Source organism: Crotalus tigris, unplaced genomic scaffold (assembly GCF_016545835.1).
Source record: "Crotalus tigris isolate CLP2741 ecotype Arizona unplaced genomic scaffold, ASM1654583v1 scf7180000017607.2124824, whole genome shotgun sequence".
NCBI lineage: Eukaryota > Metazoa > Chordata > Lepidosauria > Squamata > Viperidae > Crotalus > Crotalus tigris.
Window position 1 is genome coordinate 1,583,750 of NW_024096509.1, and position 22,361 is coordinate 1,606,110.

The window sequence follows — 22,361 nt, forward strand, 5'->3', positions numbered from 1 at the left end:
AAGCAGTACATTCTTATAAAAAAATCAAATACTAATACATCTGATAAAGCCTAACCACAGAAGGTTGCATTGTTTATTTTCTTGCTAACAATTATGTAAATGTCTGAACTGCCTTATAATAAATCAGACCACTTGTCCTTCCAGAAAAACATTACATAGTTTGAAGGGCAGAAACGCTCCAGAGCCTTATGCAGAGTTCCCCCTAACATCCATTATTTGTTATTTGAACTATTATTATCTAGAGATGCCAGTTTGAACCTAGGACTTGCATATGTTCTGCCATAAGTTATGGTCACAAGAATCCCAGGATGAAAGGTGTCAGATCTTTTGTTTTCATAAAACACCAGAAACAATGACAAACCAAATAATTTAATAGCCTGATGCTGGCTGCCAAGATGCTTGGTGCTCCAATAAAGTAATACAGTGTTAGTGGCAGTGTTGAAAGAAAACAAAATACGACAAAAACCTAAGTAAGGCATGCTTTAAAAAGGAGACTGATGCAAAGTTTAGACTATATGCCAAGGCAAATCTCTGCAAAAAAAATATTTGGAGAAAATCTGAAGACAGCCAACCAACTTCCATTTCAGATTTTTGTTTCACTGTGCTTTGTCTTGAGAATTCTAATCAGCCTCAAGATTGTTGCAGAGATGGGCAAAGGCCGTCAAACAAAAATCCTGGCTTCAGAATGTTTGACTTTCAATGACAATTAAATGCAAAATAAACAGAAACAACCCCCTAGCCAGCATCTTCGAGAACCATTTAAAATTCCGCTTTGTCACAGCAGTTACTAGAACGAGGCTAGGTTATCATCCAGCACTATAGTAACAAGTACCAAGTTTAATTCTATAGAAGATTTAGGAGACAATTTTGATAGTTTTATAAATATTGCTTGAAGTTAGCAAAGCTGAAGTTGCCTAGATTCCCAGAGACTACTAAAAGTTGTTACTTATGTATTTTGTTTATGTATTTTGTATGGCTGCCACCTCACCAAATGACTCTGAGCAACAAACAAAACTTAAAGAATAAAGACAATTAAAATAATACAAATATTAAAATACATAGCAGCCGAGAATAAAGCATCCATCATAATGACTAAATTAATGACTTAAAATTGCTTGGCAAAGGAATCAATGTTCACCTGAAAAGCCCAGTAACATTAGCCATAGAGTAATATTTTAAATCAGATCGTCCTGTCAATATTTTTGAACTTAAGAACCAAACTGGAAACAAGAAATCCTGTCTCCCAAAATGTCATTTCCAAAGAGAAGTACACTCAGTGCAAGCAGAGACCAACCAGTGTAATTTTTAATTTTTACCAATTTCCCTTCCCTGTAGCCTTATCTGCCATTACCCAGACCAACATGTCTGGGAACACAGAGACAGCAAGAGTAAGAACAACAAACATTACATCTCCCAATTTACCAGCATCAATGTCACACAAGCCAAGTTTCTCCCTTGGGAAACTGACAAAATCCACAGCATAACAACATGACTGATGGAACGAGAGACTTAAGACTAAAATAGATCAAAGAGTAAAGCTTGACTTTTCAAAAGACATGGCTCGGCTCAGCTCTGAGGCAAAGACCTTTGCTAGGACTATCTGAGCTTAAAAAATCTGGATGACCTTTTGAAGGCGAGACAAAAAGCTATTTTATATTTCTTTCCTGCTACAGAGTGATCATCAAGATTTCTGCAACCAAGATCCAATAGCCCTCACTTGTTATAGATTTCATTAAACTTTCTCTGAGATTTTGTATTTCATACCTGTGATCAGAGTGCAATTGTTTATGGCTCAACTGCAAACTTCATATATTTCAGACTGAAATCAATAATGGCAGCATTCCAAAGGATATGTCTGACACCCATTTTTAATATTGCTTTTCCTATTTGTTTGACTACAACTAAAGAAAAAAAAACTACTGTCTTTCTTATTGTCTGCAATACATTAGAATCTGTTGGGCAAGCCGAGTACAAGAGGTGATTTTAAAAGATCTTTATTTTGTAAATAATATGGTTCTTGAATATTGCAGTTGACAAAACCAGGCTTTATTAACAGCAAGCTAATAAAGATTAAATAGTTACATGTCCAGTTTCTATGCCAAGTAAATGTGTCCGTTTCAAGCAAGAGGCGAAGGATGAACAGGGATTTGAGATTGAGAGAAATGCTCAGGATTCCCAGTTTTATGAAATTATTCAGTGCTCTCTCTACACTGGGGATGGATAACTTAATATAGATCAATTCGCATTGATCTGGAAATTGAAATATTATGTCATAACCCAGCCATGGCCGTGCCAATAATCATTTTGTAAGTGCTGTCCAAGATATTTTGGCATGGCACCAGGGGCACCCCTGGTTATACTATTAAAAACCAAATGTACAGGTATAGTATAGGGGGTACCTTGCTCAATAGTAGTAACTGTGAGAGGTACCTTGGAGTCCTAGTGGACAATCACTTAAATATGAGCCAGCAGTGTGCTGCAGCTGCCAAAAAGGCCAACACAGTACTAGGCTGCATTAACAGAGGGATAGAATCAAGATCACATGAAGTGTTAATACCACTTTACAAGGCCTTGGTAAGGCCACACTTGGAATACTGCATCCAGTTTTGGTCACCAAGATGTAAAAAAGATGCTGAGACTCTAGAAAGAGTACAGAGAAGAACAACAAAGATGATTAGGGGACTGGAGGCTAAAGCATATAAGGAAAGGCTGCTGGAATTGGGCATGTCTAGTTTAATGAAGAGAAGGATGAGGGGGGACATGATAACAGTACTACAGTATCTCCAGGGGCTGCCACAAAGAAGAGGGAGTCAAGCTATTTTCCAAGGAGCCTGAAGGCAGGACAAGAAGTAATAGATGGAAACTAATCAAGGACAGAAGCAACCTAGAACTAAGGAGAAACTTCCTGACAATTAGAACAATTAACCAATGGAACAACCTTCCTCCAGAAGCAGTGAATGCTCCAACACTGGAAGTTTTTAAAAAGAGACTGGACAGCTATTTGTCTGAAATGGTATAGGGTTTCCTGCCTGAGCAGGGGGTTGGACAAGATGACCTCAAAGGTCCCTTCCAACTTTTTATTATTATTATTATGGATCATCGCACAGTCAGCCAGATGTTCAGACTGGGTTTGGCATTTTGTCTACCTATCGAGTCCTTACCCAGGACCTGGGATAGGCAGATGTGGATGTTTCATGGTATTACAGATATCGTCGCAGGATGGAAGCAGTTCCTAGTAAGGCCGCCTTTTGCAATTGACTAATAGCAAATTTGTCAATGCCAATGGTGTTCAAGTGGTGCTCCAGTTGTTTTGGGATTGCACCCAAGGAGCCTATCACTATTGGTACTACCCTTGCTCGCTTTTGCCACAGTCTTTCTATTATTATTATGGATCATCGCACAGTCAGCCAGATGTTCAGACTGGATTTGGCATTTTGTCTACCTATCGAGCCCTTACCCAGGACCTGGGATAGGCAGATGTGGATGTTTGATGATGATGATGATGATGATGATGATGATGATGATGATTATTATTATTATTATTATTATTATTATCATTATCATTATTATTATTATTATATGTTGGATAGCACTTACAAAACCTGTGCACTGACAAAATTTCCATCTGTCAATTAAAAAGGCCACACTGCTTGGATCTGCACATATATTACATGCCAATAAGTTAGAACATCCTAGGTTCATCTACAGGAAGGCCAATATCAGCTAAAGAACTGGCAACTGTAATTTCATATTTTTCTGTATATGTGTGTAAAGCCGAAGAAACAGTGGAACACTTATTTAAGTGCTGCAACAAGATCAAACAGACTGATTAGAAACATGACAAAGAAGCAACAATGGTACATTGGAATATCAGGGACTGGTGGGACCACAAAATAGACAAAGTAATAGAAAATCAACACCACAGAGTTAACAATTGTTGATAAGAAAGACAAAAAAAAAAGGCTGGATAGGAGACATTGCAATACCTGGAAACAGCAGAATAGAAGAGAAACAACTGGAGAAAATCACAAAATATAAAGACTTGAAAATAGAAATAGAATGACTACGCCAAAATAAAGCAAAAATAGTACAATACAGGTGGTTCTCAACTTATAACCATCCTCACACTTACAACCATCACAGCAACATACAGTCACATCATGTCATCAAAATTTGGGCTCTTAGCAACTGGCATGTTACCTTAACAGCTCTTAGGTCATTGGTTAGGATTTGAACTGTTAAGATTGTGAATTGAATTGAATTGAAGATCAAATCAAAGGAAGGGAGGGAGGGATGGGGAGGGGGAGGAGGAGAAATCAATAATTAAAATCACAGAATATTTTAATCAAAAGATACATTTTTGGTCATCTAGTCCACCATCATACATGTGACAATCCAGCCCTTTAGAACATCTCAGATAAAGGGAAGACATGATATATCACACACTATCAAATATTTCCCAAATTAATTTGAGTCGACAATAGAATATTGTACTGAAACATGTTCAGCGTGCAAGTTGGATAGCTTGTTTTTCACATCTAAACACTTCTTTACCCCAATAAGAACAATGAAAGTATGTATTTGCTCAATGAATCCATAATTGGTGACACAACTTTGATAAAATTTCCTTGGTGGAATGGATAGATCTTTCAGTATATATGTAAATATTCAAGGGTTGCTACCATATTTGAGTATTTATATTTAGCTTTTCACTGAATTTCAGTTTCCTCTATCTGAGGAATATGAGGATTCTTTGAAGGCTCTTAAGGGCTTAAATGATCTCTAGTAAACACCATTAATCATCCCAAATAAATATTATCTCCAAAGATAAACTGTCTATTTTTTCAGTTCAATAAAAATAGATATCTGACTTGGTCCCTAGAACTATTACAAATCATCATTAGCAAGGTTATCATTGTGGCTTGTTTTGCCAAGGCCTTAAACTGAAAGATTTAAATTCTGAAACATTTTTATTTCAGTAACAGTGAGATTGTCAACAAATGCATTGTGATTTCTTTTGAGAAAACTGGTCTTCACAGAAGTCTGAAAAACTCCAGTAAAATACTTTTTTTTTGTCAAAAGCATTTTGGAAGAAAACAGACACACTACATATTTTACAGACCATATTCATGTTTTATTTATTATGTTTTCTCTCTTCTTCTAGAAGGGGCGTTGTCTTACCTGAATGCCGTTTCTCAGTACGGAGATGGAGAATCCACCAATGGGTTTTCTCTGTCTGCCTGCTCTTGAGACCAAATAGCCATACTTGACACACCCCCTCTTGCTAGGAGATCCAGTCTTGACGAGGGCGAAAGTGGCTGATACTAGTCGAGGTGTTGGCTCTCAACCCCTAATGCCAGCCTAACTGACCTTAAGGGCGGGTGTGGATTCTCCATCTCCGTACTGAGAAACGGCATTCAGGTAAGACAACGCCCCTTCTCCAGTACAGGAGATGGAGAATCCACCAATGGGACATACCAAAGCCTCACTGTCCCGATGGGTGGGAAACAAGGCCGGATCCACGTCCCCAGAGACCACCTGCTAGAGGACCCTCCGACCAAAGGAGGTGTCCGCTGAAGCGAAGCAGTCAATCCTATAGTGACGTATAAAAGGTGAGGGCGAAAACCATGTCACAGCCCTGCAAATCTCCTTGATGGAAGCCTGAGTGGCCCATGCCGCAGATGTCGCAGCGCTGCGAGTGGAATGGGCTGTGATATGACTTGGAGTCAGCAGGGAGGCAGAACGGTATGCCTCTGCTATACAGGCCCTGAACCACCTGCCTATAGTGCCAGTGGACACCTTCTGTCCCAGGGACCATCTTTCCCAGAAGCTGGGAGACTAAGACCAGTGGAACGGTGCGGTCCTTGTACACCCGGCAAGCCAGGTCCCTGATGCTGATCAACCACTCCTGGGAGAGATAGACTATGCAGTTTGTGGTGTCTATGATGGCTCCCAGGTGCAGAAGCCTGGATGAGGGAACCGTCTGGCTTTTTTGGAAGTTCACCAAGAACCTGTGCTGTTGGAGGATCTGAATAGTTAGTTCCAGGTCTGACTGGGCTGCCCGGAAGGAGGACGCTTGGATCAAGATGTCATCCAGGTAACACTGGACGCATACCGGTACCTTCCGTAAGTGGGCAGCTAGCACAGCCAGGATCTTGGTGAATACCCTGGGTGCCGAGGAGAGGCCAAACGGAAGGGCCTTGTACTGGAAGTGACGGCCCCTGTAACAGAACCTGAGGAACCGCCGGTGATCTGGATGGATAGGGATGTGGAGATACGCTTCTGTGACGTCTACTGACGCCAGGAAGTCTCCTTGTCTGATGCCTCCTAGGATGGAATGGAATGATTGCATTTTGAAATTTTGTATGTGATGTAATAGTTCAGACTCTTGAGGTCTAGGATTGCCCTCCCTCCCCCCCCCCCGAGGTCTTGGGGACCACGAAGAGGATGGAGTAGAATCCCCTTCCCCTGTGGTCCTGCGGTACCGGTTCTATGGCCTGAATCTCCAGAAGATGTTGAATGGCCTCCTGCATAAGTCCCTGTTTGGTTGGATCCCGAGAAGTGGGACAGGTGATGAAGCAACCCGGGGGGTTGGTCAGAAACTCCAGAGACAGGCCAAACTGGATTGTTTGTAAGACCCAAGCGTCCGTGGATGTGAGTTCCCACTGATGGAAGAAGTGGGCAAGTCTTCCCCCTATGGGAAGTGCGGTGTAAGAGTCACTTGGACCTCCTGTAGGGGCGTCCTGCCCCTCGAAATGGCCTCTTGGATTGGTTCTGCTGCCTGGGCCGAAAGGCCGACTTGTCATACAGAGGTTCATATGGCCTGTGCTGCCTGGGTGTGTATGAACGGGAGGGCTGGGTGGCTGTCGAATCTGCTGCCGGCCTAAAGGACTACCTGCGGAAATAGGGAGTGGCATGTTTGTCGGACCGTTTATTAAGATGAGCCATGAACCTCCGCTTGTCCTTGTTTTCCACAAGGTAGGGAGTCAGGGCCTCCCCAAAGAGATTGTTGCCCAGATATGGGGCATTTGCGAGATGCCATTTGCCCTTGGCGTCGGCCTGTCAGTGTTTCAGCCATAACATCCTTCTAGCTGTACTGTTGGAGGCTAGAGACCTGGAAGCAAAGGTGGCCTACTGAAGCGTCGCGTCCGCAGCATACTCAGGTGCCACCACCATTTTGCTTAGGTCCTGGTGAGTCCGAATGTCCTCAGAAGGGACTCTGGCCTGAAGCTGACGAAGCCATAAAAGGGTGATTCGGACAAAGAAGGACGCACAAGTGGCCGTTTTACTTGATGGGCCTTTCGGAAAGTTTGGTCCCATTTCCTGTCGTCCGCTTTAAGCGCCTCAGACACGTCCCCAGCGACCACAGTCTGGGACACCAGCGGGGTCCAGGCCTCGTCCACCTTGGGGACCTCTAGGGCCTCACTTAGGTCTGTAGAGATACTAAAAATCTTTTTATCTGTCCCACTTACAGAAGGAAATGAGGAAGGGGAGACCCATTGCTTTTTGATCCCTTTGAGAAATATAGAAGGGCAGGGAATGTGGTGCTGGGCTGCCACCGTTTCAAAGAATATCGGATTTGGACTGGAATCTGATGTGGCTTGCATCTGAGGGAACTGATCTGACCCAATGTTTGTTGTTGAGGTGGCCTTGCGAAGCAAGGGGAGAAACAGGGCTGGATTGAATAGACCTCCAGATGGGGAGGGTTCAGGGGGGAGTTCCTCTGATAGATTGAAATCTGGCTGATCCTCACCCTGCGGAGATGAGTATCCGCTTACTGAGGAGTGTGCAAGAGATGTGGGCTCCTAAAATAAAGGGATCCCCATAGGAGGGACATAAGGTGGCATAGCTGATGTGGAAGCCCCCTGTCCAGGTGCATGGAAAGATCGTTCTGTTAGAGCACAGCCCACAACCTTGGATAACAGGGCCAAGTCGGCTGTCAGAGAAAATGTCTCCAAGGTCTGGACCCCTGAGCCCTGCTGCAGGTGGTGTGAAGGTGGCCTCAGGAGCTGAACCCGAGGGAAGGGGTGGTAGACTGGTTGCTGTGCGCTGAAGTAGTCATAAGGGGGACAATGTGTGGCGGGGGTTTCTGTCAGGGACCACACGCCCTGAGCTGAGGTTGAAGGACCTAAAGGAAGGTCAAACTCAGGGGCCACCATTTGATCCGTCTCTAATCCTGCCTGTCTCTGCGCTCTGGAGAACTCCTTCTCCAAAGCCTGGTGCCTACGGCTGGCTTGCTTTTCTGCCAACTTGGAAGGCTTCTTGAGAGTGGCCTTAGCCTTGGTTTGAGCTTGCCTGCTGCCTCCTGTTTGGAGGTTTTGTGCCGGCCATAACTGGAGGATGGGGAGGCAGTGCTCACGGGTTGAGGCACCGTGGAGTCCTCCATTCTGGGTTGAGCTGTCTCAGGGAAACTGAGGTGGAGCTCTGGCAGGCAAGCGGTTGGCGGAAGCGAAATTGGAGCAAGTAACAAGGACTGCTTCCCTGACCACCTGACCGGAAAATCAAATCTATCTGGGCTTGGTCACGGCAATTGAGGCTGATGCCAAAGGCATGGTTGGGGACCCACTATGGGCTCCGCCCGGAGGCCTTAGGTGGCCAGTCAAGTTGCACCAGATAGCCCAATGAAGGGTGCAGAGGGCCTGAGGCAAGGCCTGGCAAGGAAAGGATGAGGACAAAGGTGGTCGAGCAATTTGGCGCAGTCTGTATCAAATAATATAGAACAAACGCTCCTCCAATGCAGCCTAGGCCTGTATGACTATAAGGCCCTGGCTTGATGAGGCCTAAAGAAGTGACCACGTGGCAATCAAAATGGTGGCCATCAGAGTTGGAAGAAATAATTAGAGTCCCTAGGGCTGTGTGCCCTAAGCAGGGACTTAAGTCCTGAAGGAATGGGGGTGATTGAGCCACAGGAGTAAGAATAAATGACTAGATCATACAAAGGAACCGTTTAACTCTTTGTTGCCTTAGGCGGCAACAAAATGGCGGCCGCAACTCGTTCTGCCGTCAAAAAATGGCCGCACCCACACAAGGGAAGTTTTGGCAACACTGAGGTAGCCGTGGCCGCAGCGCTAAGCGCTAAGCCGGGGGATAGTCCCCAAAATTGGCCTCCAATCGAAGAATGAAAACAGAGCCCTGGAATCAGTCTTTTAAACTTTGTTGCCTTAAACGGCAACCAAAATGGCGCCCGTGGCTCGCAAACGGCTCCGGAGGCCTGGGAATTGAAATTGTGCAGACCAAGGTGGAAGCACTGAATGCAGCTCCTCAGGTCCTAAGAGGGGAGGTGAAGACTGTTTTTAAGGTAGCTCTGTGAGCTACCCAAGAAATATTTTCCCCCAGAGCCCTGGGGAAAACAAAACGAATAAGAAGCAGTTGCCTCCCCCCCCCCCACCTCCCACAGTTCAAATCCTCCGATTTGAGGCAGTGCTGAACCCAGCACTGCAGGGGAACAGTAGGGAAGGATTCCTAGGCTGTGGTAAATTATCAAAATTATTGAGGGATATTGTTAAATAAGGGAGAATTCACCAATGGGTCTCTACCTGCTAATCTGCTGACACATCTTCAAGAGCTTAAGACCAAGTCAAGACTGGGTCTCTAGGAAGAGGGGGCGTGTCAAGTTTGGCTACTTGGTCTCAAGAGCAGGCAGACAGAGAAAACCCATTGGTGGATTCTTCATCTCCTGTACTGGAGAAGAGATAAGGATTCTTTATACACAGCTTTCAAGAAATGTCTAAACTTGCAGTCCTCATCTAGTGGACTACAAACTCTTAATCCTAAGAACGTAAGTTTCTTGCCAAACTTTCATAATTCAAAAAACTAATTCCACAATTTGGCAGAATATGAACTACAATACTACATCCATAGAAATTCAGAAGAAAGGGCACGTCAGCTCTTGTGTAAAGCAGCGGTCCCCAACCTTTCTGGCTTGGCAGAACGGCGGAGGCAGCAGGGCGGAACGGATGGTTTAGCACACGCATGTGCCACTTTCACAAATGCAGTTTCCCATGTGTTTGCCCACCACTTCTGCAACCCAGTTCCAAACAGGCTACGGCCCAGAATTGGGCCATGGCACAGGGGTTGGAGACCCCTGGCGTAAAGTACATACCAAAACCAAGCTTGGTACCATGATACATCTACAGCACATCATAAAAAGCTGGCTCAAACTAGAAGCTGAGCTCACCTGAATTTCCTCCCAAATGTCTTCATCTAGAAGTGTGGCAGCAGTGTAATGCTGCATAGGAATGATCAGGCAATGACCTTCGGTAAGAGACTGGTACCTTGGCACAGATAAGTACACCTAGAAAAGAAAATGCAACATTTTATCATTATTGCATATTGACCTTATGATTTCCATGAATCATTCTTGCCGAACTAGACATGATATAAAACTTGCTTAGAGGGACTCTCGTTTTAAAGGAACTAAAAGTTCCAACAGTGGGGAATCTGCTAAACAGTTTCCATATTCCACGGTTTTATATATCCATATAGGATAAGATCCATCTGGGTCAGGTTCCTGATGAGAAAAAGTGGCAAAACAGGAAACATTATTATTTCTCAGCTATAAGATTGTTCTGTTTGTATATAGAATCTGAAAAGATACGAAAGATTGCCATATCATCTAATTTGGACTGGAATCCCTTCATTGAATATATTCAAGCACAAGCTGAACGTCATTTGTCAAGGATGCTGGATTTGTCCAAGGACCAGAAGATTGAATGTGATGGCTTAAAATGGTTTCTTTCAACTCTTTGAAATTAATTCCAAATACATTTTATAAGGAGGATAGACTATAACCATTTTTTTAACATCCAAATGACTTTGTTTGTCTTTGTGCTTTTGTTTTTTCTACCAATTATAATTTCACCTTTCCTCTATAACTCTTCTCTTGCAACTCAACTCTGCTGTGGCCTCCTAATTATTTACTCTCCTTGTGCCACCTAAATATTCAGAACTTGTGTATCATTGCAAGAAGGTCATCAACAAATCTGAAGTACTGAAAATTAACTATTATCATTCAAGACATATTCGTATTTGCTGCATCCTTGAAGAGGTTTTTTCCTCTTAATGGAAGAGCCAGGGTTATTCAAAAGCAATCAGTCATGTCATAAGAAGCAATCTTAATTTTAATTTCATAATATCATGCACAAAAAGCAGCCCCCTTTTGGTTCGTCCATTTATATGTCAAAATAACTGATGCTGCTCCCTTACCTTGTTACCAATTGCAATGATTAGGTGTTTAGGAAGTTCAGAGCTACCAAAACAATGAGGGCATTTTTCCATGCATGCAGCAAGCCGTTGATGCTCACGGATCGCTTGGTTTCTCTCCCTTTCGTCCGCTTTTCCACTTTCCTCTCTCTTCGCTGCTTTGGAAACAAACATGTCATCCAGAGTGTAATAATCTCTATCAGTTTTGTCTGAAAACTAAGCAAAAGATAGTTCAAGTGAGCTGGAAAACTAAACTTGGATTATAAAATTTATTTGATGACTTCTAGACACTCACTACCTCTAAACATAACAACTAGCACTGTGGTGTTTTGCCAAGGGCAAAGGCACAAAGTGGAGTGGTGCTATGTGCACAACCTCCAAGTACTCAGACGATGCTGGGATTGCCATGAGGTGGCTGTATGTGCACTCACATACAAAGACAACATATGAAAACTCCAAAAGCAGTCATACTGAATGTTCAGGAAGATGCAATTGCTTCCAAGCTCAAAGGAATGTTTTTCAACCAGTAAACTCTATGAAGCTCCATTGGAGATATTTGCACAACCCCAATAAAAACAAAATCTCATTTCATTTTTATTAAGGCACTCTTCTTTTCATCAGTGGGAGTTGCTGCCTTAGATAAAGCCCATAGCTTGTCTTTATTCTTGTAATCTTCATTAGATGAAGGATCGGGGATAATGCAAATTTCAAGTAATGACAACAGCAGCAACTGGTTAAGCAACAGACACGATAGCTGCTCCAGTAATGGGAAAAATGAGTTCTTAGATGAGTGGAATCTATTAAATCAAATTTATATAGGGATATACAAGGCCAAACTCTGTTATGTTATTAGAACCATCCTATAGATTTGATAAGAAAGGCTGAGCATCAAAGAATTGAAGCCTTTGAACTATGGTGCTGGAGAAGACTCCTGCGAGTCCCTTGGACTGCAAGGCGATCAAACCAGTCAGTCCTAGAAGAGATCAACCCCGACTGCTCTTTAGAAAGCCAGATCCTGAAGTTGAAACTCAAATACTTTGGCCACCTAATGAGAAGGAAGGACTCACTGGAGAAGGACCTAATGCTGGGAAAGATTGAGGGCAATAGAAGAAAGGGAAGACAGAGAATGAGGTGACTGGATGGAGTCACTGAAGCAGCAGGTGTAAACTTAAATGGACTCCAGAAGATGGTAGAGGACAGGAAGACCTGGAGGAACGTTGTCCATGGGGTCGCGATGGGTCGGACACGACTTCGCAATTAACAACAACAACAACATAGATTTGAAATAGGAAATCTTTTTCTTTTCGTGTTTGGCATTCACAGCCCCCTCTCCTCTTGAGGAGGCCACCCAGCTGGCTTCATGCCCAAAATTGGACAAGAACTCACAATCTTCCAGTTTCTATCTTGATGCCTTAATCACTATAGTAAACTGGTCCTTTTATAAAACAAAAAAATATTTTTGTTATTGTGTGGTAATCTGAAGTATTTATGAAGCTAAGCTTGTAATTTCATGAACTGATTTTTTAAGTAGCGTTTTTGTAAAAGTTTAATTCTGGCATCATTTAGAATTCTACAAGTCACTGTCTTTTAATATATACTGACAGCATAACACTCGGTGACACTGAAAGTTAATATAAAACAATTGACAAAAGTCTTTGACAATATATCATACACAGAATGCTTTCTGTATTTTTTTCCTTGTACTAATTAATCTGAATAACACTGAATTTTAAATTAACTCACCTTATAAATTATTTTAAAAGAACATACAAAGGAAGAGAGCAGGTTTTAAACCTGGGTTTTCTTGTATATGCATTATGTTTTCATTCTGTTTATTTTACTTTTTTGTGCCTTTCAGGTTTCAGAAGTGGGTTTTTTGTTGTTGTTTTTGTTTGCCTCTTCGTTTTGTGTCTTTGAATCAGTACTGACTCCTAGCAACAGCATAGACAATTCTTTGCAGTATTCTTGGCAAGATTCTGGAAATGGTTTGCCATTACCTCCTTCCTCCTAGTGCTGAGACAGTGATTGGCCCAAAGTCACCCAATTGCCTTTGTGTCTAATGGGGGACTAGAATTCATGGTCTCCTGGTTTTGAATCCAGGGCCTTAACTGCTGCACTAAAGTAGCTCTCTTTTGTACACTAAAGCAACTTAAGAAACAGCAGTATTACTATTCCAACAATGAAATACTAGAAATCAAATATTCCTTGCACCCATCTGGTGAAAAAGCAATCACATGAAAAGTACTTTGCTTATTAATATACAAGACCCCTGCTGGATTAAAATATAGGCCTAGAGTAGCACCTTGTTTTTATGGTGACTAAACAGATACTTCTGGAAGTCCTATGAGGATATGGAATAAATCAGTAATATCACCGTAATAGATATGAAGAGGCATATAGCCATAACAGTTAATAGCCTCCAACTATTTTATCCTTCGTGAATTTCTTTAATCCCCTTTAAAGACTATCCAAATTACTATCATCATTTTAACACCATTCTGTTATGGAAGAAGAAAATCTCTCTCTTTTTTAATACTATGTATTATGCCCTCTCTCCATCCTATATTCTTTTCACCTTTCTCTTTTTTTAATGTGAACTATCTTTATTGAAAGTTACTGTTCTATCTACCTGTATTTCTATAGAAACCACACTCAATATTCCCAAGTTACAGTTCTGCAGTCTGGACAAGAACAGGACAAAGCTTCCACATTAATGGAGCCCAATTATAGGAAAAGTGCTGAATTCAAAGGCTCAGATCCAATTCTCAGAGGCTCATTATCCACTAGGAGAATGTATCTTACATGTCTTGAGGAATATATGCTGTGGAAAATTCCTAATGAACACTCACTGAACAATGTATACAGACTGCAAATGCTCCCTTTTTTCACAAGATCACTTGATGTTTGCCATCAAATCAGTGTCAACTCTTAGCAACATACAGATCCTTTCTAGGGTGAAATGTTGTACATAAATCCAACATTATTTTATAGGTGATGTCTTGCTGCCCAAATATGCTAATTATGACTATATCATATAGTGTGCTTGGCTTCTTCTGCCTCATTGATCCAGACTCAGGGCAGTGTTTCTCTCCATGTTCAATACAACCAGAATAAATCATGCAAACTAAGCAAAATATATACTATCTATTGGCTTGTAAGGCAATTTGAATATGAGTTACAGAATTCAAACTTTCTTAACATAGAATATTAAGTCTTATATTTAAAGCACAAATTATGACGAAACCATATTGCAGGATAGGTCAATTAGACTCAACATCTATCACTAACATCAGTTTTTTTCCTTACCAATACCATCTGTAACTGGAAAAAGAACCCCAAAACATACTTTAATAGGTCTGTAATGATGTGTGGGTTTAAAGAATTATAATTTTTGAGACAAAATATATTATCAATTTATTGTTTATTTCCCACTAGTGCTTGCTTTTGATACGGCAGTATAGTTTGACAGTATTTTTATACTATACTATTACTATAATTCGAATAGCATTATTTTTCAGGTCTTTAAGGTGATGCCGCCCCTTTTCATTTTCCTTAAAGTATCCAATATTCACTTTTCTTTAAAAAAAGTGTATGTTTTCAAACATTCATTCAGTCATTCATTTACAGGAAATATGAAAAGGTGGCTAACATAAAGAATTGTGTGTTTCCTAGAAATTCACCAGCCCATTAACATTGCTGCGGTTCATCTCTCAGAGGAAGATTTCTGCAATTCAATGCTATGTTTATGTTTGAAAGAAGAAAAATCTCAACTAAGTCACCCATAAAATTATTTCCACCAATATTGATAAGAAGCAGTCCTGAAGAAAGCTCATTAGAAGGTTCCCAAAATACATCGTCTTTTCACCAGGTTTTAATTTTATGTGAGAGGGTGTTGTTTATCTTCCTTTATTCCATTTGTTTCCAGCATTTTACAGATTGCAGGATGGCTTGGAAACACTATATTAGAGAATGACATGAGTGTGGTCAGTGTCTACAAAATGAACGTAAACCAGCACTAGTGAGATAGCTGCCAGAAGGACTAACGTGTTCTGGGATGCATTAGAAGAAGTATGGTAACAGGCATGTGAAGTCTGCACTGCACTGATATGATCACACCTGGACTTTAAACAATTCTATGTACTTCATTTCCAGAATATTGACAAGCTACAATGGTTTCAGAAGAGGATGATTAAGATGAAATAGACACTTTTAAAAATGCTCTGTGAAAGCAGGGTTGAGGAGGTCAGGGTGGAAGTACTTGAGATATTCAGCTTGGAGAAAATACACACACATACAAACACAAAGAGTAAAAAACAGAATCAATAATACCATTTAGATTTCCCTTCAGTTGCAAATTTTGTTTCTCCTCTCTGTGCAAAAATAAGATTCTAATTATGTCATGCTGACATATTTTATTCTACATTTATTGAGTTTTGAAAATAATTATGTAGGAAGAAGAGTTTTGAATTCCAGTGAGGAAATAGTTCAAAGTGGCGAGAATTGAAAGTACATTTCATTTTCTTGATTTTTCAGTCATCTATTACAGTTTATTATTTTGAAGCATCAGATAACACCTTAAAGCAAATTCTAGACTTGTTGAGACCGATCTATAAACAATGTCTGCTTTCAGAACAGACATAAGCAACTCAAAAACCAAACGTAAGGAGTCTCCATCAATCATAAACTATATGTGAATTTCCAAATGACACATGTGCACACCAAAAAACACACAGTGTCAGAATATGACTGATTTTCTACTGCAGCAATTGCATCTGTCAGAGACAAAGCTTTGAAAATTCTGGATTATCTTTATGCAGTCAATAATGCAATTATATGCGGTATTCTTTAAATACATCACAGTACACAGTGCTGAAAAATGTCTTCAGAGATCCCCAAAACAAAATAAAAGAGATCACCCTAAAACTGAGATAAATCTAATAGGAATGAGGAAGAACATTGTTATTTCAAGGAGTTTAGTGATGTATTTTGATTTCTCCTTTATATAAAGAAAAGTCTAAAAGTTTAGAGCTCATTGTGAGGTAATCTGCTTGTTTTTCAAAATGACAATCGTATTAGTTTATTGCAATGAGAAGGATAAACAGTTCTATAGCATTTTAAGGAAATCCAAAAAAATATATTATGGAATAGGCCTAGGATGACAATGTGCTTGCCAAAAAAGTACGTAAGTGTCTGCCCAACTCCCTACTCTATTTAATTATATTTGTTTAGATTCTTTTAATTAAAAATAAAAAATGAGAAGCTAACATGCTGAAACAAAGAAATAACATCAAGCACATCATGCATTTCTATCAAAGCCTTTGAGGACTATTTCCGTACCTGAGGAAATTGTTAGGAAAAAAAGGAAAGATGACTCTAGCTCAGTACTTTTGTTAGGCTTCAAGGTCATACTCTCCAAGCATCCATTTCAAGACAATGCCCTCAACTCTCAAAATGTCAGATCTGCTCACTGGTCCAAAAGTGTTGAGGACACCTGGCCTAAACTTTTAAAAAACACATTTCATTTTGTGAGAGTATCTGAAGCTGAAGATTTCCACTCTGAATCTCCAGTAAATCATTATTTGAGTTTTTTGTGAATTGTTTGAGGAACTGCTATCTTTAGGAGTTAATGGGAAAGAAAGCCTTGAGTGACAAGCAATTGCCTTGCAAAGGCCAAGTTCAATTATGTTAAGAGGGAAGGAGAGAGGGAGAGAACACTACTAAAATGTCTACTTTGGCAAAGTGTCTCAACATAGAAAAGGGAACAGTCAACAGAATTGTACAATCAAAATGTTGTCACAACATAAACTTCAGTAGTTAGTCTTTGCTTAACAACATACATTCAGCGACCATTGGAAGTTACGATGGTGCCGAACAAATGGCACTTATGCCCATCCCTTAAAGTTACAGCCAATGTAGGCACTCCCAGTCATATGATCAAAATTTGGGCACTTGGCAGCCTGTCCAAATGGGAACCTTTCAACTTCCCCCATTGGCCTATTTCACCCCCTCTCTGTCTTTTTGGCCTCCTGCCCTCCATGCCTCCAACTGACATTTGCTGTCTTTTTACTCCTGTTGCCGATGAGGCATGCCCAGCTTGGAAGCTCCTGGTTATGCAGGGCTTTCTTCCCAAGTCATACTCAGCAGTTTTCTCATGAGACCTGAGGAAGAAGGCTTTGCATATCCAGTGGCAGAGCAGAAGGCAGCAAAAAGACAGCAAAGGTCTTTTTGAGGATGAGCCCTGGAGCATAGGAGCGACTGTAGCTGTTTGCTGTTAGACAGGACTGGCATTAATGCAGTTTCATATGGTGCTGCTGTGGCAGCTATGGCTTTTTGATGCATGCAGCTCAAGGCCTTCTTGTAGCCCCAGAACCGTGGGACACCAAGAAGTCCCTGAGCTATAGTATCGCCAGCAACCCAAAACCCATATGGTTCCGGGGCTGCTTGGTGCCCCACAAGGCAGGGTGCATGACAGTCAAAAGGCCAGCGATTGCAGGGGAGTTGAAGGGGAGGCAGTCTCTTACCTTAGAAGAACTGAAGGTCAGGGCTGGGAGGGACCAAGCTGGGAATGGCTTGGATCAGGTGCTTAGCTAACAACCAATGGATTCTGTTAATGATGGCAACAGGGATTGGCAGGATTGCCATTGCTAAGCAATGAAGTTACATGATGTCAATCTACATAACCACACAGTTTAGCGATGAATGTTCTGATCCAAATTGATGTCATAATTTGCGGACTATTTATATTTGACTCTAAATATATTAGCAGTTTTTAAAATCATCTTCTGTGGGCTGTTTCCGTTCTTTCTTGTATTCATCTGGTGAACTAACATTTGTTCTGGTAATAACACTAATGCAATACCAATTCAAGATGCTCCTTCCACATGAATGCAAGAGTTACAGCTGCCGTGAAAAACTGCCAGAACAAAAAAGGTATACAGATTGTGTAAACTGTATCAATACGATTTTAAATTGCCATGGCAACACTGACATCATCCAATCTCAGAATATGTATTCCAAGAATGTTAGATTCCAAATATATTACAGAAAATAGGACATATGTGAAACAAAAGATTTTAGACAAATGGACCGTAAAAGCAAAAAAAGGAGTTTAAATGTACTTAATGTTATTTCATTCACATTAATAAAACAGAATATTTATCTTAATTAAATATTGCTTAATTTCATTACTCAAATCTCTTTATTAGTTTAAATCCTATCATACCTGTATGCACCTGAATTTGAATGAATAATGTCCATCAATAATTTGAAACAAAGTCAGAGAATTAATTTAATTTAATTAGAGCTATGGTGGCGCAGTGGTTAGAATGCAGTATTGCACGCTAGTTCTGCGGACTGCCAGCAGTTCAATTTTCACGGGCTCAAGGTTGACTCAGCCTTCCATCCCTCCAGGGTGGGTAAAATGAGGACCCAGATTGTTGGGAGCAATATTCTGATTCTGTAAACCACTTAGAGAGGGCCATAAAGCACTGTGAAATGGTATATAAGTCTAAGTGCTGTTGCTATTTTTAGATTATTATTAGATTATTTTGCATGATGATCATCTATAAACTGCTGGATCCAAATTACCAACAATAGAAAGAAAACAGATATTCCCAAATTATTTATAAAGAGCTCAGTTGATACTACATTGTACAGAATAAAATCTATAGGAGTTCTTTTATACGAGAAAAACTATTTCAATTTAATTTCACTTCTCTCACACGATAGAAGCAGAATAAATTTTCTGCATGGGACATCAGTATTTTTAAATGAACCTCAATATTATTAAATGAATTTATCACACAAATATATAAAATCAGTATCTTTGCAGAAATGAAATGAAACCAATAATCAAAAAATTAGATTATGTGGTTAAAGTTTATTGATTTCTTTCAGAAGTCTTTGTTCCTGCTTAGATGCTGACATACTGCTAAGAAATAGATTGAAAAAAATCAATTATTTTGGAGGATTTGCTATAGATGTCTTAGAAAAGACTATTTTTGAAAGGCTAATAGTTCAGTTGTCAGTACTGAAATATAGCACTCCCATACAAAATGTAGTTAAGACTGCTACTGGAAAATATTCCCAAAAGAAAACCTATAGCCCAGGGAGCCCCAAACCCTGGGCCATGGCCCACTACCAGGCTGTGGCCCACTAGGAACCAGGCTGTGTGCTGGGCACTGGCACTCACAGTCTCACTCATGTGAGCAGCAGGCATGCGCACCTGCTGCTCACACAAATGAAACTGATCATGTGTATGTGCGCACCTGCCCCTCGCACAAAAACATCCCCCTCTCTCTCCCCAGAAGGCCGCCACCCTGGAAACGTTGGGGAACGCTGCTATAGCCAACGGTGATTTACTTTTTAAAAAGGAGGATTAATTGAAATCACATAATGTGCAATAGCCAGTATGCACCTTCACAAAAAACTAAAAAAACTGAAATGGAAGCCAGAAATGAATAAAAATCTCCCAGAAAACTAGCTAATGGTGATCATCATATTTTACTTTTATTCTTTTTAAATAAGCTGTTAAATAATTACAGATAAACCTTCCGAAGGACAAGTTGTCCATCATTCCAATGTTCACATTCATTATGCAAAGAAAATCTATTCACTTGGAAAGGTTAACAGTTCCTAATAAATATGGCCAGTGGCTCCTACAAACTAAGGTTTTCAAATAGTTCTGTGACAGAGTTTCTGGAAAGAGAAGTAAAATTTCCTGAAGGCAGAAAAACTAAAATAATTAGCAATTGATAACTTTGGGGAGATTTGGCATTTTAAAGATTTGTCATGATTCCCAACAGAAAAATGGCCTTGGCTATTGACACTAGCCTACTAAAGGATGGCGAGGAGAAAAAAATTAAACAAACAATCTTGCTTGTTATTCCCACTTCATTTTTTCATTTATCATTTAGAACTAATTATTTTAAGATTATTTTCCCTGTGTGCCTTTGCCATTTTTATTCTAACATCCGTTTTTGAAGAGTCACTTTTCTCACTATCTAAGCCAGGGCTGGTTCAGGAATTCTGGGTATTGAAGTCCACAAGTCATAAAAGCGCCAAGGTTGCCTACCCCTGAACTAAGCAAAATATTATTTTCTGGCTTTTAACAATTTTTTATCTTTTTTAATCAACAAAGGTATTTTTTATTTCTCCCTCAAATGAAGATATCAAACAAGAAGTCATCCTGATCAGTCAATTCTGTACACATCATTAATAAAAATGAGGAAAAAAATTGAAGCAAAAATCCTTAAAATTAAACTATGAATACAGATTTCATATATTGTTATATATCATATAAATATAACTATATAACTATCTCTGTTTGTGTGTGTGTGTGCGCGCGCGCACAGATACACACACACAGACATATGCTGAAAGTCAATCTATTATACAGTATAGAATATTGGGGCTACTCTAAGAAATTCAATTCTTTATACAAAAGAAGAAGCCAATTCTTTGGATTAATCATCTTTCTCTAAGATGTTGTAAGGATTAAGAAGGCTTAATGGTTTTTACAGGGTTCAAAATTTTTAACCTTTTTCAAATATTGAACTAAATGTAAAATTAATCCATTCCTAAATTGTAAAAAAAAATTGGGACCAGTGGAAAAATTACTTTTCAGACCACTCTTTCATAAAAATGAAATTGTACTTTTAAAGTCAGATGAAAAACCTGTGGCCTACATATGGCCAAATTACCTTCAATGGTACCCATCCCCCTTGGAACTCAGACCATTTATTTATAACTGCAAACCTTGAAGAAACAGGAATTCAATTTTCATTTGCTTTGCTTTTGGCAGAACAGCAAATGAAACAGCACAAGACTCTAAAAAAAAAAAAAATCACACTATGACAGGTAACAGGAGGCCTTGCCTCTGTGTGAATCTGTCAGCAACACAAAGGCAGCCCAAATATCTAAATACACACTATATTCTAGCAAGTGGCTAACAGAATTAGTGAATAGCAGTTTGGTTTAGTTTCCCATAAGAAGATTGTCTCATGGGAAGGAGAAAGGTGTTAGAAAAGGATGATGGAATCTTTAAAACTAGGAGGAATATTGGGAAGAGAAAGTATATCTTAGAACAGTGGTTCTCAACCTTTTTAATGCCGCGATCCCCCAACCGGTCGTAAGTCGAGGACTACTCAACCGGTCGTAAGTCGAGGACTACTCAACTGGTGCAGCACCGTTTGCAGAATGGGACTTTTGGCGGGCTCAGCAGGGCAGAGACAGCCTGGACAATTCCTATTGGCTTTTGAAAGCCAATAGAATTAGACTCTATTCAAGAGAGTCTATTCTATTGGCTTTCAAAAGCCAATAGAATAAAAGGGAGTAGCACAGCTAAGGAAAAGGGGGAAAAAATGGCGGACTGCGTTGTTTGGCGACCCCCGTGAAATGGTCGTTCGACCCCAAATGGGGTCCCGACCCACAGGTTGTCTTAGGAGGAAGAGGTGGAGTGGCTGTTCAACAGACAACATTGGGCATTGAAAAAAAATATTATTTTTATTAAAGAGCAAGTTGTCTGGAGATGTGAAATGGGCTCTGCAGTTCTGATCTTCATTAGGAGTGCTAGTTCAAGGGGAGCCAGAAGACTGCTGAAGTGGAGCAGTGAACAGTTCAGACAGGTGTGCTGAAGAAAGGTGCAGACTAGTGTGGGAGAGCATTTACTCAGTGGATGGTGTCAAAGGAGGGAGAAACGTCATGTTCCACCAACCAAAATGTACTGCTGCTAGACCAAGAGACCAATGGTCAGTATCACAGTATCGTTGTTCAGTATCTTTAATCTTTTCTGAAGTTTACTTAAAGTCTTCAGAAATAGAACAGTATACTTATAAATTAAACCAACATTATAGTGTGCACACATAAACTATTAGAGAACATTTAAGCTGCGAGTTTAAGACACAAAAAAGTTCCCCCTGTTGTGCTTTTCAAACCTTGAGACGTGGCTTCAATGCTTTTCTGTTGGTTATCATTTAAACAGGCAAGACAAGCCATGAGAGCCCCAGTTGACATATCTAGTTGTAAATTACACTTGAGAAACTAGGTTGGAATAACCAAAAAGAAACACCTAATTGGAACACTTATATTGATTTTTCAACAAATCATTAGAACTCATAAAAGAACCATTACAGATGTTCCAACAATAACAAAGCTCAAAG

The 22,361-nt window shown here is 40.3% G+C and overlaps 1 protein-coding gene across 1 annotated transcript in view; it reads right to left on the reverse strand.

The window, feature by feature from the left end:
- CWF19L2 (CWF19 like cell cycle control factor 2) overlaps positions 1–22,361 on the reverse strand; it is a 98,777-nt gene that overhangs the window by 8,233 nt on the left and 68,183 nt on the right. Inside the window, exons 13-14 of the mRNA XM_039322126.1 lie at positions 11,206–11,418; positions 10,178–10,294 (exon numbers count right to left, since the gene is read on the reverse strand). Of these exons, the coding sequence (XP_039178060.1) occupies positions 10,178–10,294; positions 11,206–11,418 (330 nt within the window). The remainder of the gene's footprint in view (positions 1–10,177; positions 10,295–11,205; positions 11,419–22,361) is intronic.